Here is a 27,639-nt window from a genome sequence, read left to right as displayed (position 1 = left end):
GGCGGCAGCCCCAGGAGGGCTGGCGCAGGCGGCGGCGGCGGGCCTGCGGGCGGCGAGCTAGCGGCCAACACGTTCCCCATGGTCGCCTGCGAGGGAAGATGTCCAAGGGCGGAGGTCAGGCCCTGCGCGCCCCGGGCTCAGCCCGAGGCAACCCCGACCCTGCTCTGCACCCCGGTTCTCACTGGCTGCGGCGCCTGCTCCCAGCCTGGGCTCCGCTCCCACCCCGTGCGCGGCGCGCAACCTAAGCCGCTGCTGCCGCCGCCGCCGGCGCCACCGTGGCTCCGCCCCACCCAGCCCATTGGTTCAGTGTGCCCTGGGGTCCACCCACCGCCCTGCGGGTCCGGCCTTTCTATTGGAGTTATGGCTGGAAGTTCCACCCATCCCTCTCGAACTTCTTTTCTATTGGGTTCTACACGCAAGGGGTAAGGCAGGACTCCTCGCTCTTTCCGTTGGCTCGCAGTGCCTTCGCCTATTGGCTCGTGGCGCCGCGGGTTCTGGTGCTATCTCATCATTGGCCTGTGAGAAGAACTTTGCAACGCCCATTGACACGATGCCCCGCCCCTTCCTGAGGAGCCCTCTCTTTTGACTCCGCCCCATGGCACACGCCGTGATAAGTGGTCGGTCTTGGCCCTTGAAGCATCCTGATTGGTTTTGGGTTGTAGAGGGGTCAACCTCGGTGACGTAAAAGCTTAGCTCTCTTATTGGCTAACGTGCTAGGGTCAAAGGATACAGGTAAAGATGGGTTGCACGGCAGGGGCTGCTAGGCAGCAAGGTCAGGCCTCGCGTCCCACCAAGCATCGCGGCGGGGAAGGCACCCTCTCTGGTCCGGACCGAAAACCGGAAGTGCTGGTTTTTCCCACAGTGCCTCGGGAAAAGTCCAACCAGTTCTACGAACCCTGCTCGGCTTCTTGTTACCCATAATGCCCTCATCACCTCAACGCAACTGTAGCCTTAGACCCACCCCCTCGTTACCCATCATGCCGTCGGCTCCCGCGTCACTGCGGCTTCTATCTCTGGCCCATTCATTCCTGGCCCATTACCCAGCATGCACTCGCCCCATTCATTTAGGCTTCATTGCTTCTGAACTACCGTTAGCCCGTAGCCGCCGGCTCACACTCATCATTTTCCCGGCCTTTCTCTAATTAAGCATCATGCCTCGGGTCCATTAACTCTGGCCATTACCCGTCATGCTCGCGGCCCCTATTTCTCCATTACTCATCGCTCTGCCTCTGGCTGATTCATTTAGATACATTACCCACCAAGCCTTCGGCTCCTATTAAAACATTGTGCATGATTTTGCTTTTATCCTACCCCTCCTTGCCATTTATCCATTAAATCTGAGTTCCTCTTACCTAATTATCTGGGACATTTATTTCTGTGCTTTGCCTATTAGACTGTTGCACAAATTCATTTTCGTTACTACCGTGCATAACTCCCGAGTGCTCGCCGCCCCCTTCCATTGCCCGTCACTTTTTGGTTAACACACCTTTGCTTATTACTGTCACTGATTTTCTCTTTCTTTCCCTTGTACGTGTGGTCCCTTTTACTTCTGTCTGTAACCCATTTTGACTTCTAGTTCACTGGTTCTGAAGCTCTGGAACCCTGTTCAGTGCCTTCACGTCCTACCCCGACCCTCTTCACATCCCACAGAACGCACAAGGTGTGGTCGAAGTATAAACTCGTATTTTGTAGGAAATTCTAGATTACAAAACAATATCATAGCCCGCACCCCCAACCCAGTGACCCACTTTTCTCCAAAGGGGGATGTTTCGTTCTCAGCCCAGTGGGCAGAGATCAGAGGGTTCAGTAGTCTTCAAAGTAACAGCCAACTCTCCACCTACAGCTGGGCGGCCAAGGCAAAGGCAGGAAGCTTTCCTTTTAGCACTGGGCTGGAGCTCACGCTCTGAGATGGTGGTTTTTGAGGGGGGTAGGGGCGTGCCGGGAATCAAACTCACGACCTCGTGCTTGCCAGGCAGGTGCTTGCACCACTGAGCTATATCCCCGGCCCTGGAGCTCATCCTCTGTGCAAAGGAATTGGGTGGTGGGACTCAGGGAAGGGCTTGGACCCTGAGACTCCTGCCCGCAGGAGGGGGAGAGAGGAAAGCTCGGCCTAAGGCTGGGAATCCCCTTCCCTCCCACCTTTGGGGAGCAGGGAGGAGACAAAGAGGCCCTGCTGCCTGGAGGGCTCAAGTCTGAGCAGCAGAGAACCCCTAAATGCCTGTGCTTTCAGACCTGTCAGGACTTACTGCCTGAGGATAAATCAGAGGTCTGGAGTCTTTGGGATTTCTGGAGGAGCTGAGATGTGGGCCAGCCAGAAGCGAGTGCTATGGTCTAAGGTCACGGTTTGAGAAAGGTGTCCTGGGGTCAGAGGTTGTGCAGAAACATCCTGTCTACCCCCTGCCTCACGAGGTAAAGTTACCAGGCTTCCACTATCTTGGCAAGTTTCTCTGGGTCCGAGATCATGCGTTAGAGGTCACCCTGGAGCCACTAAGGTAGAAGTCACAGATGACCGCCCATGTGTTAACTGACAGGGGCTTGGCCAGATGACAGGGGGCGCCAGGTCCCTAACAAAAATATAAGGGATCAAAGATGATAGGCGAGAGGCCAGAGGCCTCACACATACATGGCCCGGGATACAATGAAGCCTTGGTCCTGGTAGGAACCAGAGGGGCTGTTATAGGATAGGGCATCGTAGACGGGGTTGATCTTGTCCAGATAGTTTTCCTCTGTCTCCTCCTCTTCCTCGTCTTCTAGATCCAGGGAAACCCCTTCCATGCAGTTTGGCCCCACCGGCACAAGGGGGGGCGTTAGGCTTGTGGCCCCCAGCAGCAGAGGCCCTGACCTCTCTTCCAAGGTGGGCAACTCATGGTATCGAGGCATTTCCTGGAGCGGGGAGAGCGGGGAACTCAAATTCATCTCCTGGGTGTGACACAGCCCCGACCTGCTCTTGAGCCGGAAGTCCTGCCCACCCCTCCGCATGCCAGTCAGACCCAGCTTCACCCCGCCCCTCCCGAGTCAACACTGCACTGGGGACTGCCACACAGCCTGTCTCTAACCCAAAACCCACATCATGTTCTTCACCCTGTCATTCCTGGGCCTCACCTTTGTGCCTTCTTCCCCAAGTCTTTTACCTATGAACATCTGATCTCAATCTTCACTTCAACTGTTTAACCTTGAACCTTTTTTTTTTTTTTGGTCTTTTTGAGACAGGGTCTCACTATGCAGTTCAGGCTGTCCTTGAGCTCACTTTGTAGCCCAGGCTGGTCTCAAACTCACAATGATCCTCCTGCCTCAGCCTCCCAAGTGCTGGAATTACAGGAGTGCGCCACCACGCCTGGCCTTAACCTTGAACCTTAATCAGCCCCTTGAACGGAGACATCACAGCCTAAGTATCCTGACCTTCAGTGGTGGCTGTGTTCTTGCCTCCCTGCTCCAGGCTCAGCTGACAAATATCACTGCCACGCCGATCTTCACTGACCCAGTGGCTTTGACTGAGAGTCCCTGGACTTTTTGTTCCTGGTCTCCCACCCTGAATCCTGAACACAGCTCATTATTCTGACAGCTGACCTTGAGAGGTGACCTTTGTTCTCTGAGGCTTGGCCCCTTCAACCCCCATACCACCCCCACCCACCATCCCCTGAGCTCCTACCTGCTCAGTACACGAGACGCCAGCATCAAAATAAGGGGTCTTGAGCGGGCTGTGCTCCGAGGCTCCCAGAGTGAAGAGCTGGGAGGGCTGCGGCAGGAGGGGAGGGCAGGTCAGGAACCCCCATCAGCCTCTCCCGCGAGCCCCACTCCCACCCTGGCCTGGGGTGGAGGTTTGGCTCCTGGGCTTGGGCTCAGGGAAGGGCTCACCATCTCCGGCTCCTCCAGCTTCGCCTTCACTTTTGGGGTGGGTGGCTGGTAGGAGGGTGGTCCTTCCATGCTGTGGGGTAGGAGGTAGGTGAAGCAGAGGCTGAACCCCAAGAATGCTTCCCCACCTTGCCCAGGATTAGGGAGCTGCTGCTCTCTGAGTCTGGACCTCCCTTTCTGCAGCCCTGCCTCCAGCCTGGCGGGCTCCTATTCATCCCTCTTCTCCCGGGAAGAGCCCCAGATTCTCTCGAGGGATCAGGAATTCCTGTCACTCCAGCCCCTCGGGTGCTGCTGAGCTTGTGAGTGTATCCTTCTGTTAGAGAGCTGGCTGTGAGCTCTGTGGGGCAGAGAATGAGGCCACAGTTGTCCAGACAGAGTCCCCGGAACCCATCCTGAAGAACGTGGAGGACGCCTGTGCATGCGGAACAGGGCAGCCCTCGCCTGTCAGACCCCACCGAGGCCTCAGTCCCTCGTTCTACACCTCAAGGACCAGTGCGCCCAGGGACGCGACTGCGCCTTTACTCGGCCCCCTTCATCGTCTCTGTCCCTCAGGCTGGGTCACGGGCGCATCTGGCCTCTCAAAGCCCCTCTGCCTCGATGGCCACGCCGGGCCGGTGCTGTCTCCCCGGTCTCGGCAGCCTGGGGCGTGGCACTGGGTTGGTAATGCAGGAGACAGCAGCAGGCTGCAGGTTTACATCCCCCGGGCATGAGAAAACTTGGGGAGTCTTTCACAGGGGGGCAGGTCTTGGTGCTTAAATACCCAGAGCCTCCCATGGTAGGCCAAGTATTCTACCCCTGAGCTATATCCCCAGCCCTTTTTATTTGTATTTTTTAAAATTTTAGGCAGGATGTTGCTACGTTGCCTATGCTGTTGAACTTGCAATCCTCCTGCCTCGGCCTCCAGAGTAGCTGGGATTATAGGTGGGAGCCTGTTATACATACAGACTGATTCACTGAGGGACAGGCCCAGCAAGGTGCATTTTTAGTGAGTGCCCCCCTCCTTCCCACCATGATGTTATCTGAGGAAGCTCTGGCCACAAACATAAAAACACTTGGTGGGGGCCAGGGATACAGCTCAGCGGTACAGTGTCTGCCTGGCAAGCGCAAGGTCCTGAGTTCGATTCCTGGTACAAAAACAAAAAACCAAAAAAACCCCAACCAATCAAACAACCAAAAAAAAACACTTGATGGGTGAATTTTAGCAAGAGATTTCAAGCCGGGCAAGGTGGCGCTTGCCTGTAATCCCAGCACTTGGGAGGCTAAGGCAGAAGGATTGTTACAAGTCTGGGCTACAAAGTGAGTTCAAGGCCAGTCTGAACTGCACAGTAAAACTGTCTCAAAAAGACAGACAGACAGATAGAGAGAGAGAGAGAGAGAGAGAGAGAGAGGGAGAGAGAGGGAGAGAGATTTCAGCTCTCTGGATCAGTTTCCTCTTATAAAATGGGTACTGTCAGTTCCTTCTCAGAACTTACGTTTCCATGATACTTTCACTTGTGTGGGCCCTTCCTTCTCCCCTCCCCTCCCTTCTGCGCTCCTCTTCCATTTCATCCTGGGGACTGAGCCGAGGGCCTTTGCACTGAGCTACATATCCAGCTCTTTTCATTTCAAGATAGGGTCTTGATAAATTGCCCAGGTGTGATTTAAATTTGAAATCTACCTGCCTCAGCCTCCCAGTACTGGGATTATAGATCTATTATAGATGACAGCCACACTTAGCTGTCACTTGTCTTCTTGTAAATGTTTGTCTCATCCTTGTGTCTCTAACTTCCAGGACTAGTAATTCTGAATCCTTGTTGAATCAGAGATGAGGTGTGGGGCCTCCTTGAAGTCACACATAGAAAGTGCATCTCACCAAGCCTAGCACCTCAGTGCTCTACAGAGAGGTGTGGCTGGATTCCTCCCACGTTCAGACTCCCTTCCCCTAACAGTGGGGATTTGAGGTGGGCACATGGCCGCACAGAATAAAGACTACATTTCCCACGGGTGTGATGGCGCACACCTGTCATCCCAGCGCAGGAGGACTGCTGTGAGTCCGAGGCCAGCCTGAACTACGTAGTGAGACCCTGTCTCAAAAAACCAAAGCCAAATAGAAAACCTTGTAGCTGGGACAACCGGGTGACTAGGTCCTGGCTGAAGGGAGACGAGAAGTGATAGATAACGGGTCAGCTATTTCTTTACAGGGAGTCAACCGCCCCATAGTTCCCTCCTTTCACCCCGGGGGGTGCAGGTGAAAAGCCAGGATGGCTGGGCTGGGGCGCAGAGCTTGATGGAAGATGGGCGCCATCTTGGAATGTGAACAAGGCCAGCTTCCGGGGAAGGGTGAGCCTGGCTTTTGATGGCTTCCCGGGTCACAGTTGTCACATCCATACTTCACGGGAGGAAAAACCTTTTCTCCCCATCTGACGCCAGCCTTGTTATTTGGGTGTTTGGTTCCCGGCCATTCTGCATGGTTTTCTCCACTCCCCCCAGGGGTCCCCAGTTCTGCCACCCCTCCCCAGCCACTTCTCAGGACCCGCCACTCACTCATCCTCCTCCTCCTCGGCCCCCTGCAGCCTCTGCTCCTTCCGCTGCTGCCGGCAGATGAGGACACCCGTGGCAGCCACTGCAGTGGCAATGATGGCGGCGATGATACCCCCGATAATGCCTCCGGTGGCACCCGCACCTGCCGTGTTGGGTGTCTCTGCAAGGACAAGGACGGGGTGAGGGGTCTTTGGCAGGAAGCTCCTCATTCGCAGCCCCTCCTGCCTACCTCCCTTCCCATTCAGCTAACCCTCGAGGGGCACGGGCCGTGGGAGATCGCGTGAACCGCCCATGGCATCTCCACCCTCATGGAATTTAGGTTCTGCGGGGTGGGAAGGCTGATAGCAAACAAACACATGGGACATCTCACCTGTCAGGTGGGACTCAGCGGTAAAGAATAAAAACATGGAGTGGGGAGGGGGATAAGAAAGTGCAGACCCCCAAAGGTAGATGGGGTTTGCTGTGTGTGGACATTTGATCAGAGACCTGAGGGAGATGCGGAAGACAGCTGTTGATGTAACTGACAGAGGGCACAGCTGGTGCAAGGGTCCTGAGGCAGGATCACATGGTTTGCAAGGAGCAGCAAGGAAAGCATGGGGGCTGGAGCAGGGTGAAGAGGCAGGAAATGAAGGGAGGACATAGAGGGTTAGCTGAGAGGTGGAGAACTGGGCGGAGATTTGGGCCTGAGAAACTGAGTCCCTCATCATGATAGGACTGACTTGGAGCAGCTCCCACCTCTGCTTCTCCCACCTGCCTCTCCTCAGGGAGCAGTGGCCGGTTTACTTAGCTGCTGCCCCACCGACTCCAAGGCCCCCGGCCAGGCGCACAGTAGGTTTTTGCTAGATGTCTAAGGAGGGCAGCACGGCTGCTTGGGGACGGACTGTGCGGCAGACAGACAACGCCCCCAACCCGGCCCTGCTTCCCAGCCCGGGGATGAGGCGGGCAGAGAAAGTACAGGGGCGAGAGAGGCCCCAGGTGGCCCCACCCACTCCACCATCCAGAGGAGGAGGGCAAGCTCCCAGGAGAAGCGGTCTGCTCCCTACTTCCAGCTTTGGGCCCCAGCCGCCTTCCTTCCTCTACAGGGCTTCAGACTGTAAGGGTCACAGTGGTGGAGCTCAGCCTTCGCGCCGTCATCCTGGACACGGGCTCTTCCTGTCGTCCTCGCCACAGGCACAGAGATGGCACTGCTCGATCCGTCAGGGCTCCACGGCGTCCCCAGCCTGGGCTGGTCCCGCGCTGCACGGAGCACGTGTAAGTCGGGCTGGCTGACGAGACGCGCGGATCCAGCCCCTGGTGCTGAGGTCACTGGGACCCTGGAGTCCATCACAGGCAGGTCCCCCAGGCACCGGAGTCCCCCAGGGCGTCTCTGCACTGGAGCCCCCTCCTCCTGCTTGACGCAGATCAAAGGTGGCCCCGTGTTCCAGGAGGCCCGGGAGGCTCAGGACCAGAGGCTTGGGTGGGTCACAACCAGTTCTTCCCTCTGCCTAAGCTGTCCCGGTCCTCGGTTCTGCAGCTGGGTGCAGTGGGGATGTGCCTGAAATCACCCACAATCCCCTGGGGCTTGGGGCAGGGGGGAGGAGGGAGGCTGGGAGGGGCCCCTGGATGATATGTGGGGGGGCTCTCCCGGCATCCCCAGCTCCACGCCTGTCCCACAACCCACGAACGGAACATGGTGAGCAGCCCTCCCTTCCCGAGGTCCTCAGCAGCCTAGAGGAGGTCTGGCCTGCACTGTGTGAGGATCAGACGGCAGCCTTTGCCCTCCCAGGAAAGCAGGGGCCTGGCCCCTGCCGCCCCCACTGTAGGGCCCTAGGTCTCCCTGGGGAACCCTGGGCTCCAGTCTGACCCCTGTACCTCTGTCCTGGGTCCCAGGAGCCAGACACCCCAGTCCTTGTAAGCCCCAGAGCCATCGACCCAATTCCTACTGCCAATAACCTCAGGGCTCTGGGGCACCCAAGTGGGTGCCCAGTTGGGTCCTTCCTCAGCCCCAGGATGAGCAGTCCCTGTCCATCTGCTCTTTCCCAGGACCGGAGAGGGGTCTGATGTATTACAGGACACCCTGAGGTTTTCTTCCAAGGCATTTATTAACTCCTGAGTGCCACAGGGCCAGGGGCAGGCTGGGGCCGCACGAGTCTCTGCGGGGTCCTCTCTGGTTCTCGCATCTGTCTGAGCTCCCCACTTCCCATGCAGCCCTGGAGGCGGAGACGTCCAGTGTGTGACTCCACCTCCCTCAGCCCAAGATAAAGATCGAGAAGTGACATCTAGCTTGTCAGCCTGGGCTGGCCGGACAGACCCGGACGGACCCGTCCAACCAGTCTGCGGCCCTCCTGGCTGCGGCTGGGGCAGGAGGCTGTGTCTCTATCCCGTGTCTCTGGGTCACACGTGTGTCTCTGGGTCACACATAAACTGCCCGCCGCGAGATGAGGGAGCCATCCAGGTGCGACTCCATGTCGTCCTTCAGCGAGGAAGACGGAGGCAACATGAGGCCTTCCTCTGGCTTCTCCTCTTCTTCTTCTTCCTCCTCTTCCTCCTCCTTGCCGTCCGGCCTCAAGGGACCGGGCGCTGTGGGCGTCCAGAACACAGGGCCTCCGTTCCCAAACATCTGCGTTTTCCCATCATTCGATCCCCTGTCGCCATCCCGGCCGCCGCTGCCGCCTCCTGCTCCTCCAGGGCTCTTCCTCCTCCTCCTCCTCCTCAGCAGGAGGAAGGCGATGGACCCCCCAGCCAGGAGGAGCAACACCAGCAGCACCCCGCCCACAGCCCCCCACACCAGCGGACCTGCATCTCGGGAAGACGCCTGGGGGGTGTCTGAGGAGAGAGAGGAAGGGGAGAGAGAAAGAGAGAAAGAGAGAGAGGTCAAGAGGGTGTGTCTGGGGTGAGGCACGCAGGACCAGGGGTTAGTGACAGAGCTGGGGAGGTGACTGCGAGGACAGTGGAGGAGGGGCGATGCCACCGAGCAGGGGCTCCCAGATCCGGCTCCGCGCCTGCACCGCTCCTCAACCAATCAGATGGCTGCGCTGCAGCTGGGCCCAGGCACAGGGCTCGCCCAGCACGCACGAGGCCCTGGGTCCCATCCCCAGCACCGAAAAAGAGAAAATAAAACTGAAATTGCTGGCCAACATTTCATTTTCTCCCCCCAACATTTCAAATCCAGGCAATTTCACTTAAAAATTCAGATTTTTGTGTGGTATGGGGACTGAGCCCAGGGCCTTCTCACCAAGCTACAGCGCCAGTCCTTTTGTAGTTTTGAGTTTATTCTTACTCAGTTACCCAACCTGGACTTCAAGTTGCAACTTCCCGCCTCAGCCTCCCAGAGTGCTGGGATTATATGGAGTTCAGCTTCAGATTTCTTTTAAGATGCGGAAACATTAGGTGGGTCAACACAGGACTCCTCCCCATGGGTGACTGCAGCTCAGGGGGCGGGGTTTCTCCAGACTCCCTGAGGCAGAGGCAGGGTCCCAGCAAGGGTGTGAGGCTCTCTAGAAGGGTGAGGCCCCCAAAGTGCAGGGTAGGGCAGTGCAAGGCTTCCCTGCCTCCTCTCGGGCCTTACCGCCCTGATTTCTCCACAGTGGCTGAGTGGGTGGCGGAGAGGAAGCCAGGGAGTGCCAGGAGGGACAGGGTGGATCCCCTCGTGCTGCTCTGGAGCTGCCCACAGCCCCTCCCCTACCTCTGTGAGCCCGGAGCTGGGGCCTCGACCCTGCACACCTGCACAAGGAGGGGCCGGCTTGCGGGCTCCTGAGGGCCTCTGTTTCTAGTCATCTCTTTCTTTCTTATGTGTATTGTTTGGAGACAGGGTCTTGCTATGTTGCCCAGGTTGGCCTTGAGCTTCTGGGCTCAAGTGATCCTTCTCCTGCCTCAGCTTTCCCAAGCGGTTGGGATTAGAAGCTTGAACCATTATCTACAGCATAATGTATTTTATTTATTTATTTTTGGTTGTTTTGAGACAAGGTCTCACTATACTCCAGGCTGGCCTGGAACTCACAGTGATCCTCCTGCCTCAGCCTCCCAAGTGCTGAGATTACAGGTGTGTGCCATAGGCAGTTGCCTGACTTTACAGCATACTTTAGAATGAATGATGTCTTCAACTGTGTGTGTGTGTGTGTGTGTGTGTGTGTGTGTGGTGCTGGGGATGGACACTAGGGCCTCATGCATGCTAAGCAAGCTCTCTGTCCCTGGGCCACACTTCTAGCCCTACGATAGTGTTTTCAAATAAGCGATCATGATTCAGCATACTGTAAGATGTTTGGTGATCTTCAAACAGCATTGAAAAAAAAAAAAGAAAAGAAAAAGGCCGGGCATGGTGGCGCACACCTGTAATCTTAGCACTTGGGAGGCTGAGGCAGGAGGATTGCTGGGCCCACCCTGGCTACACAGTGAGTTCAGAACCAGCCTAAACCACATAGCAAAAGTATCTCAAAAATCTGAAAAAAAAAAAAAAAAGAAAAGAAAAAGAGGACAGAAACTTTTGGCTGGGAGGGGGCATAAAACCAGGTCTCCCACATGCTCAGGATCAAGAATACTTCTGTATGGAAATGTACAGATTGTTTTCCTTAGCAATACTGCATAATACCTATTTTCACAGAATCTGCACTGGATTAGGTCTGGGAAATCATCTGGAGATAGTTTAGCGTCTACAGGAGGAGGTATATGGGGGTCTATGCAAATACCATTTTGGAAAAGATCTAGTCCCCACGTGTGGCGCATACCTGTAATCCTAGCGCTGGGGAGGCTGAGGCAGGAGGATTAGAGTGAGTTTGAGAACAGCCTGGGCTACATAATGAGTTCAAAACCACCTTAAACTGCATAATAAGACCCTCTCTCAAAAGAAAAAGAAAGAAAGGAAAAGTCCAGTCCACACAGACATAGAAGTCCACTGTCTGTCTATACCTACGCACTGGGTTGAGGCGGCGAACAGGTTTCTTAGTGGGAATTCGGCTCAGCAGCACCTGTAGGACGTGCTGCTTTGGACCTGAGGTCTGAGTCTGCTCACGGGTCTGTGGGCCCAATGTGCTGAGGCTCTCTGAAGAGACATCTGTCCAAAGGCACAGATAATGGGCTGGTGTTTGCCTTGGTGTGAGCCCCAGATCGTGTTTCATGACAGCGTGTGCATCTGCATCTGTGTGTGTGTCTGGGACTGAGGATCAGCGTCCTGAGACCTGTTTCCTGGTGTGGCTGGGTGTCTAGCCCACAGCTGGCTTCTGGGACCACCACTGCCCTGCTGCGGTCCCACATGCCCATGTGGGTGGTGTGGGGGCCGCCCCTGAGGCTGTACTAAGAGTGGCTCTTTCTAGGTTCGTGTGGCTCTCCAGGGCTCTGGCCAGCGTCACTGGCTTTGTTCCGTGTGTCTTGGCCGGAGCTGCTCTCTCCTGGGTGTGTGTCTTGGTGACAATGGTCTGTGTGTGTAGGGTTACACTGGGTCAGAGGCTGTCTGGATTCCCACGCTTCTCCGTGACAGGACTCCTGGCCCTGGTGTCTCTGCAGGTCGGGTCCTGCTGGCTGTGGTTCTGACCCCAGGGCCCGCTGCGCCTAGCTTGGGGCCAAGTGTCACGGGAGCTGTCTAAGTGCTGCTTCCCAGCAGGTGGGCCCAGGCTGGATCCTGCCTATCCCGCCGCCTGTGACTTGGGGCTCAGCTGGGCTTCTGAGTGGGGTGCGGGGAGCTGGAGATTTTGTCTCTCAGGCTCTGTGACCCTGGGACGTGTCACTGAGTGTCCTGGGATTCTCTGTGCATGCCCAGCACTGGCCTTGACCTCCTTACTCCTATGCTCGTCCTGCCCCGGTGCCCGAGCCCAGTCCCAGGCGGGGGCCAAGGGAGGAGTGACACCATGCTCCTGTGTCAGCCAGGCGGTCAGTGTCTCCGGCCCTGGCGCAGCCCCAGACCTGAGGGAGAACGACTAGGGGAAGACGGGGCTCTGTACACCCAGCCCTGACCCGCTTACCTCGGACCAAGACGACCTGCTCGGCACGGCCTGTGCCCACAGCGTTGGTGACTGTGCAGATGAAGGTGGTGTTGACCAGGCGGTCCACTGAGTGGACAAGCAGCTGGGGGCCCTTGACCACTGCGGAGGCTGGGAAGGTGCCTGAAGGCCTGGGTGTGGGGTGAAGGGAAGGAACAGCAGGCTCACAGTGGGGAAGAGGCCAGTGCTGATGACACACGCTTGGAGCCCAACGCCAGGGCCTGGACTCACCCTGGAGACCTTAGATGCCGGCCCACCTCCCTCACCCCCAGGACAAGGAGGCATTTCTCTCCGATCAGCCCCAGGGTCCAGGCCCAGCCTCCTCCCTCAGACTCAGGAAAGAGTTTGAGACCCAAGAATTTGAAACCTCCAGTCCTCCTTCCTGAGCCCCAGGAGTCTTGGTCCTGGCCCCTTCTACCTCAGACCGGGGTCTGGTCCCCTGCACTCACGTGCTCCAGTCGTAGCCTGTGGGCTCTGGGTTGCTGCGGACATCACAGTGCAGGGTGGCCTCGCTGCGGCCAAGGTACCAGTTGTCATCATAGCCGGAGATGGAAACCTCGGGCGGGTCTGGGGGAAACAGACGCACAGGCTCTGGGATGGAGAATCCCCGCGGGGTGGGCAGCTTAGCAGCTGGACAGGAATTCTAAAACATGCTAGGTGGCTAGAGACACACAGGATGAAATGGTTTGGGGCATTCTGTGTGTGCGGAGGCGGGTGTAGACCCCGTCCAGAAAAGCCACTACAGACAGCTCCTTTTGTCTGCTTGTTTCTGCAGGAGGGGATGCTGAATTAGTGGTCCTCCTGTCTCAGCCTCCCAGAGTGTTGGGATGACAGGCATGTGCCATTGTGGCCAACTTTTAGGGCTTATCCCTGAGGGCAGGCAGTGCTGAGAGGTGGTATGCAGGTGTGTCTGTGTGGGAGACGCGTGGTATCTGTGACATGCGCAGAGTAGAGGAAATGGGAAAGAGGATTTCAAACAAGTGTCTGGGAGGGAAGCGGTACAGACCAGGCTCTGGGAGCCAGTGAAGATCAGGCTTGGGGCCTCAGTGCACACAGAGGAATTGCCTGGGGTGGGGGTGCCCAACACTGAGCTGGGCACAGGGTGACCGGGGCAGTTTGCACTCGCCAGGCTTCCAGTAAAGAGTGCTGGAAGGCCAGGTGTGGAGTCCTAACTAATTGGGAGGCTGAGGCAGGAGGATGGCAAGTTTGAGCCCAGCCTGGGCAACCTTGTGAGACACTGTCTCAAAATAAAAAACAAACAGGGCTAGGGATGTAGCTCAGGGGTCCATCACCTCTGGGTTTGATCCCCAGTATCAAAAAACCAGAGCTGGGTGTGGTGGCGCATGCCTGTAATCCCAGCACTTAGGAGGCTGAGGCAGGAGGATCGTTGTGAGTTCGAGACCAGCCTGGGCTACAAAATGCATTCAAGGCCAGCCTGAACTGCATAGTGAGACCCTGTCTCAAAAAGACAAAAACAAAAACAAAAACAAAAACAGCGCTGGGAGGTGTCCCAGGGTGACAATAAGGGGTGTTGTCACAGGCAGTTCCTGGAGGAGCTGGCCTAGGGGGCACCGTGGAGGCCAGAAGCAGTAAGGCCCAGAGCCTGTGGGGGGAGTCTGTGTAGACACACCAGGGCGGTCCGTATAGACCTGTCTGGGGCAAGACAGTGCTGAGATGGGCAATGTAGACCACAGCCCGGGGGAGTTGATAAGGTCAGCCAGGAAGCAGAACCTGGCAGCCGGCATCTGCCATTTTCCTAGGGGGTCACGAACCCCCACCGGTGTCCACTGCCAGCAAGATGTCACTGGACGCAGAATTAGGAAAAAATGTTGCAAAGTGGCTCTTTCTGTTTTGTTTTTGAGACACGGTACCTCTACGTAGCCCAGACTGGGCTTGCACTCAGGATCCTCCTGCCTCAGCCTCCTGAGTGACGGGATTACAGGTGTTCGATACCACCCATGGTGTAGATTGGCTCATCCCAGCTGACCAGTGATGGGGCAGCGTGGCAGAAGCCCAGTGAAGCCAGAGAGGATGACGAGGGGCGGGCGTGTAGGTACTGCCTGTGGGAGCCAGTGTAGACAGCGAACCGGAGATAGTGCAGAACGTGGCTCCCGGGAGCCGCGCAGACCATGCTTTGGGGACAGTGGGGACAGTATGGGTGGCGTGGGGTCACCCGGAACACTCACAGCGCACAGAGAGGGTCACGGGCAGCAGCATGGGCTCCTGGAAGCTCTCGTGATCCACCTTGCAGGTGATTTTGACGCCATCCGTTCGGCCCAGGGGCACCATGGTGTAGCGGCTGGTGACAGTGACCGTGCCTGGTTGGAGTCCTGGCTCCTGGCTGTCTCTGGCCTCCCCGTCCAGGGCTGAGATCCAGGTGATCTGCGCAGCTGGGCGGCCCCCCACGGACACACAGCGGGCCACCGGGACAGGGTCCAGGCTGAGGGTGACCTCCTGGGCTTCCGCATGGTTCTGGGGCTGGGCTGGGGAGAATACGGGGGCGGCTCACTCCTGTGTCGCAGTCGCTGAACAAACCCTTCCCAGGGAGCAGGGCAGTCGGGCCCCACCGCTTGGGCTCGACCCCGGCTCTGCTGTCCGCAGCTGGGCAGCTTTGGCCAGTCACTTCACCACTCTGTACCTCAGCTTCCTCATGTCAGAGGGAGACAACAAATGTCCCGCCCCACGTACGACTACAGTCCCAGCACTCTGGGAGGCTGAGGCAGGAGGATCACTGTGAATTCAAGGCCAGCCTGGGCTACATAGCAAGACCCTGCCTCAAAAAGCAAAACCAATCAAACAAACAAAGTCCCCACCCTAAGGGACTGTCATGGACATCCAAGAAATTGACCTATCTGGGCTTAGGTTGGGGCCTGGCACACGCAATACTACTTGAGTGTTGCCCATTCTGCCATGTGGGCCCTCCCCTCAGCTCCCATTGCGGGACAATGGCCCAGTGTGGCCGTTTATCTCTTTTTCACTCAACCCTCTTGGAAAGCACAGGAAAGTCCTGAGGAGAGGAGGAAGGCGGAGTCTCCAAGAGGAGCAGCAACCCAGACTGAGCCCTGGGCCCTTAACCCTGGTTGTTCCCAGCGCTCTGACTGGCCTCTCCAGCTACCTCTGGGCCTGTCCCCGGCCCCCAGGGCTCTGTGTTGTGCATGTACCCCGAACGCCCTGCAGAGCCTCTGAGGTCCACGGTCGGCCGGACGCTGTGAGCCCAGGGAGCTGGCGTGGGCCGCCCTCGGCTGACAGTGCGGGCTCATGCCACCCACACTGGCCTCGGTCCCCTCTCCTGCCCAGTGCGGGGTCCCAGATGCCAGCCCAAGCCTCGCTTCCTCAAGGGGACATCCCTGTGCTCTGTTCAGCTTCCCTGTAGTGTCTGAGGGGTCATCTGTTCCCCCTGGAAGACAGAGGCTGTTTTCCTCTCAGTACCTACAGTGCCTGGTACCTGGTAGTTTTTTATTTGTTTGTTTGTTTCTGAGACAAGGTCTTGCTATGCAGTTCAGGCTGGTCTCAAACTCACAGTAATCTTCCCACCTCAGCCTCCCAGGTGCTTTCCTGCCTCAGAGAGGGCTCCCCTAGTCTCCACCCACCAGCCGCCATCCATTCCTGGACCACATGGGGCTGGTGCCCACCTCCAGGTTCCTGCGTGTGCTGCACCCTCTGCTTGTGTCCAGGACTCACTGGACCTGCGCCAGGGCCCACTTCCCTTTCTTTCCACCACTGCCTGTGCTGTGGTTTCCCAGCCTCCGCCTCCCGCTCTCCACAGTCCCTGGCTGACTGGTCCCTCCCACTCACCACCCATGTAGCTTCTGTTCTCAGGACAAAACTGAAGTCTTCACTCAGATTGCAAGGTGGTGCATGATCGTCCCCCATCAGCCCGTGACTCTACTGCCTCCATTCGTTCCACCCTCCTCTCACACATCTATCCCTTCCTTCCTCCCTCCCTCTCTTCCTTCCTTCCAGATATGTCCTGCCACAGGGCCTTTGCATGCACCCTTCCCACTGCCCAGATCTCTCCTCTCTTAGATACCTACAAGGCTCCATGCCCTCCTTTCAGTTTTAGTTTAGGAATTACCAGACCTCCCTAGCTAAGACTACAACCTGTTCCTGTCAACTTCCACAGTGCCTAGAACTGCCTGCCTTATACTCTGTTTTTTTTTTATACTCTGTTTTTTAATATTTATTTACTCATTTGGTCCTGGAGATTGAGCTCAGGACCTTTGCACTAAGCCACACCCCTCCCTGCCCTTTATTTTTTTATTTTGAGACAGGTTCTCACTAAATTGCCTGGGGTGACCTCAAACTTGGGATCCACCTGCCTCAGCCTCCCAAGGCTGGCGGAACCATGCCCAGCTTCTTATTTACATTATTTACATACTCTCTGGCGCCCCCTGACTGGAGCGTGAGCTCCAGGAGGGCAGGGAGTTCTGTCTGTGTGTGTCATCCTGAAAACCTAGGAAAGCACCTGGTAGTGGGAAAATGTGCTGAGCGTACACTGTCGCCTGTTGTATCTTCAGCACCCAGAGAAGCACCTGGTGCGCAGTAGGTGCTTAACGAATGCCTGCCAACTGAGCGATGTCACCGGGAGAGCCCCTTTCACTGCCAGGACAGAGAGATGGATGGGGAGCGCTGCTCCTGCCAAGGCCCCACTGCTCACCGAGGACTCGGAGCCAGGTCACCCCCGAGCGGGTGCCCTTCGGGAAGGTGGCAAACTCGCAGGTGTAGTTGCCCTCGTCCTCCAGGCGCAGGTCTCGGATGGCGAGCGTGGCGTCGTACAGGTTGGTCTTGGCGCCCTGGCCAGCTCTGACGAAGGCCAGGCGCTCCTGGCTGGCCTGCTGGTTGGGGAAGTGGGTGCCGAAGTTGGGGTGGAAGGCGGCCACGGAGACTCCGTTCAGGCGGTGCCAGGTCACCTGCGTGACGTTCACGTCCTGGGTGTGTGGCAGCAGGTGACACGGCAGCTCCACGGTGTTACCCATCTGGCCCTGCACCTCAGGGAGCACTTGGACCTGCATATCCTGGGCTCCTGAGGGGAGAGGAAGGCAAGGCTGGGGGGACAGAGACCTCCAGGCCAGGCGGGACTGGCGGGGAGATCTAGGCCAAGGACAAGGGATGCATGCTCACAACGGCGTCTCAAGGTGGGAGGAGCCGGCTGGAAAGGTCATTTTGGGGACAACTAGGGAAATCCAAGTCTGGGCCGGTGAACAGGAAGACACAAACTCTGACTGCATCCTCCACTACGTTCTCACGTGACGCTCTGACACCAGATCACAGGGTCCCCCATTGAACAACATCAGATCTCTGCGGGGAGTCCCACATTCCACTGTGACATCAGCTACGTGAACAAGGCAGCGTCGGATCCTGCAGGTCCATGGCTCAAGACCATTGTCCCACCCCCAGGAGACAATCGCGGACTGCTGGTTGTGGTGTTTTGGGGGTTTTCTGGAGGGGATAGTTTTGAGACAGTGTCTCCCTATGTAGACCAGACTCATTACATGACCATGAACTCATTACATAGCCCAGGCTGGCCCCACACTCACAAAGATCCTCCTGTCTCAGCCTCCAAAGTGTTGGGATCACAGGAGTGCACCACCACACCTGGCTCTGTGTATTTTTGAGACAGTGTCCCTGTGTTGCTCAGGCTGGTCCTGAACTCCTGGGCTGAAGAGATCTTCCTGGCTCAGCCTCCCAAGTAGCTGGGACTAAAGGCACATGCTACCATGCCTGGTTTCCATTCATTTGTTTAACCCGCTCACAGAACTCAGGGAAACAGCTTACCGGCTTATTCTACAAGCTGTAATGGAGAATACAGATGAAGAGGCCCACAGGGCAATGCCTGGGAGGAGCCGGGGCTTCCTGCCCTGGGCGGTGGCGCCCATCTCTGGGGACCCTGTGTGTTCAGCCATTGGGAAGCTGGCTGCACACCGTCCTTTCTTTTTTACTTCAGTCCTAGAGATGGAATCCAGAGCCTTTGCCTGGAGCTATATCCCCAGCACCTTTCGTATTTTTTAGTTTGAGACAGGGTCTCACTATATTGCTGAATTTTCCAGGCTGGGTTCAAAGATCGACTAATCTCCTGCCTCTGCCTCCCAGGGTGCAGGGATTACAGACAAGCTCCATCACTGCCCCAGCTCCTTTTTTTTTCCCCCCAGCTCCTTTTGGGTTCTTTCGGAGGCATCATTGGAGATCAACTCCGCCTTCAGCCCCTCCCCGCCTCAGAGGTTCTGACCCAACCCTGTAATCCTGCCTCCGCCTGCCTTGGCCTCAGTCTTGGCCTCAGTCTCACTGGGGAGCAGGACCCACCCTGAGGCTCCCTGGGGGGCTGACTAACAGTGAGCTCCTGTGCATGCCTGTGAGCCCAGCACTGAGGGAGGCTGAGGCAGGCAGATCCAGTTTGAGCCTAGCCTGCGCCATTCACCGACTTAGTGAGACCCTGTTTAAAAAAAAAAAAAAAAGGTCTGGGGGTGTAGCTCAGCGCAGAAGTCAGGTGTTCATCTCCAGTACTTGTGGGGGAAAAAGACTATTTGCTATCACTCGGGAGAGTTGAAGGATCTTAGGAGTTACACGCCAGGAATTATTTCATGAAATCATAACGAGATTACATGTTATTATGGAACTACTAGTAATATTCTTAGGCATGAAAATTAAGTTGTGGTGATGCAGAATACCTCTTGCCTGGAGCACAGAGGGCTGAAGGATCACGGCTGCAATGTGCTCAGACAGCTCCACAAGCACCAACCCCTCACCCAGTCACCCATAACACGTGCAGTGCCATGGCTTTCAGTGTAGCTCTGGGGTTGTGCGTTCCTCGCCATGCAGCTTTAGAGCACTTTAGTGCCCCCATAGGAAATTCTCACTCCCATTAAGTAGTCACTTGGTTTTTCTTTTTGTTTTGTCTTTTTGAGATAGGGTCTCACTGTGTAGTTCAGGCTGGTCTTGAGCTTACTTTGGAGCCCAGGCTGGCCTGGAACTCACAAGGATCCTCCTGCCTCAGCCTCCGGAAGGCTGAGATTACAGGCATGCACCACCACGCCCAGCCTAAATAGTCACTTGGGATCCACGTTCTTCCTCTACAGATCCCATGACCTCATCCACCGGCTGTCTACAGACTCATCTGAGCTACACCTGTCATACATCACCTCCGGCCTTTAGCACCTGGCTCATTCATTTCACATCACAGGTCTTTCTTCTTTTCTTTTCTTTGAGATACAGTCTGGCTATATAGTTCATTCTCGCTTTGACCTCTATGTAGCCCAGGCTGGCCTTGAACACTTGGTGATCCCCGTCTCAGCTTCCCAAGTACTAAGATTACAGGCATGCGCCACCACGCCCAGCTTTCTTTTTCTTTTCCCTTCTTCCCTTCTCTTCATTTCTTTTCTGCAGTGCTGGGGGTGGAACCTCAGGCCTTGGGCATGCCGGGTAAGGGTTGTACCACTGAGTTATATCCCCAGGTATTTTCTCACTTCTAACACAAACTGGAATAAGGAAGACTTTCTGGGCCATGCGAGGCAGTACAGTATGATGACCATGGGCACAGACTTTGTAGTTTTTTTTTTTTTTTTCCTTTTTGATACAGGGTTTCACTATGTAGTGCAGGCTGGCCTTGAACTCACTTTGTAGCCCAGGCAGGCCTCAAACTCATAGCGATCCTCCTGCCTCAGCCTCCTGAGTGCTGGGGTTATAGGCATGCAGACTTCATAATTTTGAATCCCGGTCTTGTCACTTCCTGGCAGTGTGACCTTACACAAGACACTCACCCTCTCTGTGCCTTGGTTTCCCAGATGTAAAATGAGGCTAATAATAGGGCCTTATGTCCTAGGGGTTGTCCTAGGGGTTGTTATGAGGGTTCAAGAATATTTGTAGAGTGCTAATGGGGCCTCAGGAAGCTGGAGATCAGAGCTTGTTAAATAAACACCATGAGGCTGCTGTAATTACATGTAGCCCCTGATGCTCAGCCCCAAGTTGTGAGTTGCAGATGGAGCCCAGGGCGCCACCCCATCTCCTGGGACAGCTGCTGCCCAGTGGACAGAGGAAGTGTGCACAGCCCTGGCTCCACACGCAAAGGAAGCCAGGGGACATCAATAGGTGGCCCTCGTGAGGGTCCCAGGCAGAAGCAGTCCCATGGACAAGGGCCATCCCAGGAGCACTGCAGAAGAGACCATGAGTGAAGCGACACACACACAGCATGTCACATACGTGTCCCCCTCAAGCCACCTCGGAAAAGGGGGACTCACCCTCTGCAGGGGATGGAATTTGGGTGTAGAGTATCAGATCTGTGACACATGGATGAGGGCTTCCCCTGGCTTGGTCCCTTCCCAGCTGAGTGACCTGCTTCCCACGCCCTGCCTCCTCCATGCGTAACACGGGGCCCCTGACAATCCCAGTCCTGCACTCTCTGCACGACCCGGCACCATGCATCGAGCCTGAGAAGTCAGTGCTGTCACCACAATGGCTCTTCTCGCACTTGCTGGGGTGCACAGGGGTTTCATTTATTGATTCTTTTTTAGCCCTGGGGATTGATCCCAGGGCTTCCACACTGAGCTACATCCCCAGCCCTTTTTTATTTTCAGACAGAGTCTTGCTAAGTTCCTAAGTTGCCCAGGCTGGGTTTGAACTTGGGATCCTCCTGCCTCAGCTTCCCAGAGTGCTGAGGTTACAGGTATGTGCCACCAGCCCCAGTACCACAAAAACCAAAAACCAAAAAATAAAACAAATCCAGACAAAACTCAGGATATGGGGCTCCTGGGACTCAGGCGGGCTGAGGAAAGGCCTTCTTCCCACACAGGGGCTTCCTTTGGGCTCCCCCCCAGTCCCCTTAGGTGCTAGGACCCACCACCTTAGGGTGCCCAAAGGGAAGGGCACTCGAGAAGAGGCACTGTGGGCCTGCGCGGGCCACCGCAGAGACAGCACAGCCGCGTGGAGCCAAGGGGCTCAGTGTCCTGGGGGTGCAGGGGGAAGCAAGGGGGAGCCACAGATGATTCCTCAGCTGGAGAAGAGCTGACTTCAGCCAAGGAGGTGTGAGGGCAGGGGGTGCGCTGGACCGAATGGATTGCAGACAGCAACGTGGCCTGCGAAGGTGTCAGCAGAAATTACACAGGGCCACCCTTAACTTCCTGGGCAAATGCCTTAAGCAGATCTCTGGCCTGGGGTGAGGTCTCCTCCTCGTTCCTGTTCCAGCCATCTGTATGTCTTGTCCTGCTTGGACACCAGCACCCCGGGGCAGGGATCACTGTTCCGGGCCTACGACAGACTGGTGGCAAATGCTTAGTGCGTGTGCTTCGAATGAATGAGGTTCTAGGTCCCATTTGCTACTACAATCCCACCTGTTACGGTGTGTGTCCAGATGTCCCCCGCAAAGCCTCAGCGCTCATAGGTGCGGCTTTTTCAGAGGTGGCTGGATCTAGAGTGTGCGGTGCTGGGATTAAGGGTGTGAACGCTACACCCACACGAAATATAAGGGACAGAAAGTGGGCTGAGTGTTCCTTCTCTGTGATGCCCCTCTGCCATGCCGCCCTGCCATGGAGCCGGCCGGCTGTGGACTGAAACCTCTATGAACTGCAAGCCAAATAAACCTTGCCTCCTTTAACTTGGGTGTCAGGTATTTTGTTTCAGCAACGAGAAAAGTAAGGCAGCACCCGATGCCCTTTTCTGTCTCCAGTTCTGAATGAGTGAACAGGGCAGTTGCAGCCAGGGGAAGGGGCAGGAGGCCATTTTTAAGGTGTTTCTGCCTCAGGGAAGAGTGTGGGGTCACAACCTGGGAGTTATTCTGACTTCCCTTTCCCTTCCCCCACAGGAAGCCCATTAAGAAACCTTGCAGGCTCTATCTGCAAATCGCATCCACAGCACTGTCCGGGATTTCTCCCGGGCCCCACCCTGGTCTAGGAAGCTGGCAGCAGCCCTCAGGATGTCTCTACAGTGTGGCTATGGCTAGGCATATCCCTCCAGTCTGTCTTGATTTGGCTCTGTCCTCCCTCAGGACGAAGCTTGACTTCGCGGTGGCCCACACAGGCTGCATGCCTTGGTCTACCCTATTCCTCACCTCCTGTCCCCTAGGCTGGCCTCTGCACCATTCCTTAAAAACCATGCAAGTCCTGCCTCAGGGCCTTTGCACTTGCCGCTGAAATCCTGCTGCAGTATCTGCTGCTTCCTCCTTCCCTCCCTCCAGGTCTATTGCTGCTGAAGCATTCCCTGACCACCATGAGGACAGTAGCAAGGACCCCTGGACCGTGCTCTCTTTCCCCTGCTAGAGTTGACAACCATCTGTCATCTAGAACCTTGTTTATCCCCTCCCACTAGCACATCAGACCTAGGGGCAGAGACTGAAGTCCACCGAGTTCAGGGCTACATCGCCAGCGCCCACATAGGGCAACACTCTGCCGGAGCCCCACAGATAGGTACAACAAGCCAGGGAGAGGGACAGCAGGAATCCCAGTGTGCTCAGTGGCAGGGGCTGAGGCCAAGTCAGAGCTGGGGCTCCGTCCTGAGGGCACTGGGTAGCCACAGAGGGTTAGAGTTAGGGAGAAGGGAGTGTGCGGCGGGGGTTGGGCCAGGTCAGCGGGGCAGGGGACTGAGGTGGGAGGAGCCCTGGCACCGAGTGAGGACCGCGTCCAGCCCAGTGCAGCCGGGTGCCTCTTCCTGACCTTGGCGGGGACAAGGCCAGCGCTGCGCCGGGGGAGAGTGGCTATGACAGCTCCGGGCGCCCTCTGCTTCCCTGCGCGAGTCAGGCTGGCGACAGTGTTACAGAGGTGTCAGCTAGGTCCCCAAACACACTTCCTGTGCCTGTGGGCCAGGGCAGCAGGCTTCCATCCATGGCAGAGGGGGCAGGTGAGGGCCTGGGAGAGCTGCAGGGGATGGGACAGAGAGTAGGGGACCTTGAGATGCAGGGAGGGGGGAGAGTGTTCTGTGGAGCCACAGGGCAGTGGGGCTGAATCTGGGGCCTGGACCCCTGGGTCTCAGGGAGGAGATTGGATCCGGCCCTGCGATTCCGGCCTGGCCAGCTCCTCAGGCCCTGCCCGGGTCACCCCCCCTCAGCCTATAAGCCCCGTGAGCCCCTCCCGTGGCAGGGTGTGGCAGGACTCGAAGAGGCCCTTGAAGTCCTGTGTGCCTGGAGCGCTGGCCTCAGCTGCTGCCTCAGCCACCTGGTTAATTAATTAATTGCATTAATCACAGCGCCCACCCCCGCAGCGGAACTCCGGAGCCGGTCTAGGGGGCGAGCAAAAGCAGCCGGGGCTACCGTGGGCCCGGGCCTGGATTTCTCTGCCTGCCTCCGGGCTTCACCACTCGTGGCCAAGAGCTGACCCCTCCTGTCCCTGCAAGTCTGTCCCGTTCCCTCCCAGATCTGGAGCTCTGTCCCCACTTCCCCCGCCAAGGTTGACTCCTGGGCCCAATCTCCAGCTCAGCTCTTCCTGGCTGGGTGGGCCGATCCCGCCCACATCCTGAGGTGGGAGCTCACACCTCAGTCCTGGGGGCTCCCGCTCTGGCTGTGCCTCCTGGTTGGTGTCTCCTGGAGTCTCTGGCCTGTGTGGTTCTCAGGGACCAGGGCTGAGCCTCAGCCTCTCTCTCTTTTCATTTTTCCGCCTCTCTTTTGAACAGCTTTACTGCGCTATAACCCTCTGCCGTGAGACCCACCCAGTGTCCAGCGCAGTGCCTTTTAGTGTGGTCACAGGGTTGTGCATCCATCACCACAATCAATTCTAGAACCTTCTCATGACCACAGACACAACCCGAATTGTTCTCTGGTTTTCTGTCCTTCCCTTCCGTTCCCTTCCCCTCCATTCCCTTCTCCTCCGTTCCCTTCCCCTTCCTTTCTCTTCCCCTCCTTTCATTCCTTTCCCTTTTCACAGTGAAGATTGAACCCAGGGTCTTCACACTACACACCCAGTCAGAAATTTTTTCTTATTTTTTGTTTGAGACCGGGTTTCCCTGAGTTGCTCGGGGTGAGCTGGAACTTGCCCATGAGATCCTCCTGCCTCAGCCTCTCAAAGTGCTGGGACTGCAGGCGTACACCACCACGCCAGGCTTCCATTCTCTCATGTTCTTTCCTCTCTTCTGGGTCTGGGTCTCCTGTCTCCAGAATCTGCCTCTGCCTGCGATTCCCGGGAGGCTCTGGTCTCTCAACATCTCTGGGCCACCTCTCTTAAGGTGTCTCTGTGTCTCTGACCAGGGATCTCCCTGCTGCCTGTCTCTCCACATCCCCGACACACGTTCTTACTGCCTGGTCCACCTCGCTGGGTCCCTTCTTCCCCTCCCCCTCCTGCTCCATTTCTCAGCATCGCTGGGACATTAAAAATGTAACAGCGTCCCAGGCAGGGGCGGGGGAGCTGGCCCCAGTGCACAGCTCCTGTCCCTCCCCTGTCTGCCGCTCCGTGTGGCCCCCACAAGCTGCCGGCCTTGTGGCTCCCTGCGTCCTGACCTCAGGGGAGGGAGGTCAGTGCATCCCGGTTGTCCCTAGGCTGGGCTCCCTGCCCATCACCAAGTGCCTCTGTCTCCTTGTGTCCCTGCCCTCACTCTGGTCTCTGCCCGCCTCCCTTCCCCCAACAGTCTCATCTCTCCCTGTGGCTGGATGTCACCCCCATCTCTGTGCCAGTCTTTTGGGTGCATCAGCCTAGTCCCTAGATGTGGTCTTGCCCCCTGCCTCTGTTGGCTTCTGTCCCCATCCCTGTATCTCTGTCTTCTCTGTGGATCCCGTCCCCGCAGTTCTGCTCAGGCCCCTTCCCTAACAAGAAGAGACAGCTCAGCCTGCGTCCCCTCCTCCCCTCCCCCGCCAGGCCTGCGTGGGGCTGCCGAGCTGACACAGAGGAGCGAGCTGACACCAGGGAGGAGCGGGGAACAAGAGAGGAATGGGGTGGGCTGGCCAGGGCTCCAGGTGGGGCACCTGCATGCCTAGGGGGCCACAGAGGGGGACAGGAGCGAGGGACAGGGAAGCAGGGTGGAGAGAAAGGAGGGAGAGATGGGGAGGTGGAGGAAAGAGGAGCCTGAGGAGGAGGCGGGAGAGAGGGTGAGAAAGGAAGAGAGGAAGAGGGAGAGGGAAGGGAGGGAGGAAAGAGGGGAGCAGGCTGAGACTGCCGCAAGCAGAGGCAGAAGGACGCTCGGTGGGGAGGGAAGGCCCCTTCCTAGAGTCTCCAAGGCATCCTGGGACCTCCGAGCCCTCCCCGTGGTCCTGCAGGGAAGGGACTCTGTCACTTCAGTTTTACAAAGGATGAAATGGAGGCTCAGAGGCACTTTGGGGTGCACCCAGCCAAGGGTTCGGAAGAGCCAGAATCCAGAGGGCAGGCCCTGGAGTCCGGCTGCCCAGGGATGGCCGCGGGACCTGGGAGAGTGGCTTGCCCTTCCGAAGCCTGTTTCCTTGTTCTCAACATGCAAACAGGAAGAACTCTTTCTTGGGGTGATCAGGAACCTTCTGAGACCAAGCGCCAAGGTCTGGGGTTCAGCCTAGGTGCGGTTCTGATCTCATCTGCCCGTCGCTGACACGCGGGAGGCGGGGAATGGAAGAGGAAGGTGAGGGATTAGGGTTGAAGCCGGAAAAACTCAAGGCACATCAGGGGAGCTTGAGGCCAGGGGAATCACTAGCTTTCCCCAAGAGCCTCCTGAACCCCTCTCTGGGCAAACCCTTGGGAAACTCCAGCATCCTGGAGTTTCTAGCTGAGAACAGTCTGTCACCTGCAAGGGGCGGCACCCGATCATTCACCTGTGCCCTCTCAGCCTCTCGCTCCTCTGGGGCCCGCGCCCGTGCGGGGGGGGGGGGGGGGCGGCGGCAGGGAAGGTGCTGGGATTGGCTCAGCGGCTCCACCCCCATAGCGGCTCCGAGGACAAAGGCACGACAGGAGGAAAGATAAGTTCCCGAAACCCGGGCGTCCGGAACCAGGAACAGGACAGCTCCCCGCCGGCCTGCCCCTCCCCTGCTGGGCGAAGGCGATACCCGCGAAACTTCCCAGACCAGACTGCTCACCAGGACGGGAGGCAGCTCCCGCCTGGGACCCACCCGGACTCAGCGGCGTGAGCCCCCAGCTTCTAGACACAGCGGCCCTTGATTGTATCTGGAGGCCAAAGTAAGCACCCTCCTGCCTCAGCTTCTCCCTCTCGGAAGACATCCTCAGTCCAGTTCAGTCTGAAGCCCACCAGATCAAGCCTCCGGCTCCCAGTGCCACCAGGAACCCAGGAGGCAGAGCGCCCAGCCCACAATCCAACCTAGAACTCACCAAGTGGAGCCCCTTGTGACCCCAGTTAGTAACATGCCCTGGCCTTGATCTAGCCGGGATTCAGGACAGGACTGGGACCCCAGCCCCTCATCTTTCCAGACTTAGTGGTGTCAGACTGCAAACTCCCGACCAGACCTGGTCCAGGCTCAGGCCCTCTCCCTCCAGGTCGCCCCGGCAATCATCCTTGGTGGCCCAGGACCCCGAAGTCCGAGTTCTCTGTCCTTTCTTAGACTTCGACGCCTGGCCCTTGCCCTCAAGTCCTTCCAGGCCCATACTCTCAACCATGGCAAAAAGGAAACACGGGGGCGGGGGTCTCCTTCGCCATCATCACGACCCTCCCCCCCAGGGAGGCACATTCTCCACATTCCTGGAGCCGGCAGCAAGCCAGGAACGGGTCCAGCACCACGGATCGGCGGGGCAAGGAAGGGGCGGGAGGCCTTGGCAGACCTCGGATTTAACTCCGTGGGCTCGAGGACCCAAGCCCCCTCCCAAGTCCAGGGCAGGATGGGCGGGTGGGGTACAGGGTGTGACCAGTGAGGGACGCCGAGAGGAGGGGTCGGGAAATTGGAGAGGATGAGGTGAGTCTGTATGGAGGCCGGCAGGCCCAGCCTGCAAGGGGGCGCGAGAGGGGCCTCGAGGCCCGGGAGCTGGAATCGGGGAGGTAAGGGCGCTACGGAGCGAGGGGAGGGTCTCAGTATCCTACCTGTTTCTCGGAGCTGCAGTAGCAGCAGCGACAACAGCGGCAGCGTCGGCGACAATCTCGACGGCGGGAGCGCTGCGGCCCGGGCCATGGGGGGCCCGGGAGGGGGCTGGGCCCGGGCGGGGACTTGTGGGCCACTCCGCGCTGGCCGATCGGCTGAGCAAGCGAGCAGGTGCTTGGGGGTGCGGCTCCGGGCCAGTTCCCGCCGGTCACCGCTCTCCCTGCTAGCTTCTCCGGGCTCAGCTTTCCCCGCCCAGCTCCTGAGATCCGCGCCCCGGGCCCCTCACACAGCTCCGGCCTCTCGGACTCGCTGACGTCACTGAACCTATCCCCCACTCTCCCCCTTCGGAGCCGATCCGGGCTGCGGCCACGCCCCCCTCGGAGCTCGGCCACGCCCCCTCCTTTCCCCAGGGTTCTGAGC

At 57.5% G+C, this 27,639-nt stretch overlaps 2 protein-coding genes across 3 annotated transcripts in view; both read right to left on the bottom strand.

Annotated features, from left to right (window-relative positions):
• Positions 1 to 278, bottom strand: part of Tomm40 (translocase of outer mitochondrial membrane 40 homolog (yeast)) — a gene marked incomplete in the record, with an annotated part of 10,267 nt that extends 9,989 nt beyond the window's left edge. The window contains 2 exon segments of the mRNA XM_013508699.1: positions 1 to 86; positions 183 to 278. Coding sequence (XP_013364153.1) covers positions 1 to 80 — 80 coding nt within the window.
• A 1,383-nt stretch (positions 279 to 1,661) lies between these two features.
• Positions 1,662 to 27,639, bottom strand: Pvrl2 (poliovirus receptor-related 2 (herpesvirus entry mediator B)). 2 transcript variants are annotated; one of them, XM_005412475.2, is made up of 9 exons: positions 27,222 to 27,639; positions 16,981 to 17,346; positions 14,510 to 14,806; positions 12,773 to 12,890; positions 12,306 to 12,454; positions 6,376 to 6,532; positions 3,856 to 3,925; positions 3,650 to 3,736; positions 1,662 to 2,883 (listed from the first exon to the last, which is right to left on the bottom strand). In XM_005412475.2, the coding sequence occupies exons 1-9, from the start codon at positions 27,307 to 27,309 to the stop codon at positions 2,614 to 2,616; spliced, it is 1,602 nt and encodes a 533-aa protein (XP_005412532.1). In that variant the 5' UTR covers positions 27,310 to 27,639; the 3' UTR covers positions 1,662 to 2,613. The 2 variants fall into 2 exon arrangements, with proteins under 2 accessions (XP_005412532.1, XP_005412533.1); XM_005412476.2 differs by lacking the exons at positions 1,662 to 2,883; positions 3,650 to 3,736; positions 3,856 to 3,925; positions 6,376 to 6,532 and adding an exon at positions 8,435 to 9,177.

This window comes from Chinchilla lanigera, unplaced genomic scaffold, assembly GCF_000276665.1.
Source record: "Chinchilla lanigera isolate Chin_1 unplaced genomic scaffold, ChiLan1.0 scaffold00154, whole genome shotgun sequence".
NCBI classification, from domain to species: Eukaryota; Metazoa; Chordata; class Mammalia; order Rodentia; family Chinchillidae; genus Chinchilla; species Chinchilla lanigera.
The sequence above is the reverse complement of the archived record's forward strand: the minus strand, read 5'-3'. Positions and strand labels throughout refer to the sequence as shown.

What these genes read in the sequence shown, in the direction of transcription:
- Pvrl2 (XM_005412475.2), bottom strand. Translation starts at nt 27,309, where the DNA reads ATGGCCCGGGCCGCAGCGCTCCCGCCGTCGAGATTGTCGCCGACGCTG. An exon ending in ACAGGCTACGACTGGAGCAC is followed by an intron (nt 12,455 to 12,772) that starts GTGAGTGCAGGG and finishes CCCCACACCCAG; the next exon opens with GCCTTCAGGCACCTTCCCAG. An exon ending in GCGTCTCGTGTACTGAGCAG is followed by an intron (nt 2,884 to 3,649) that starts GTAGGAGCTCAG and finishes TCCCCGCTCCAG; the next exon opens with GAAATGCCTCGATACCATGA.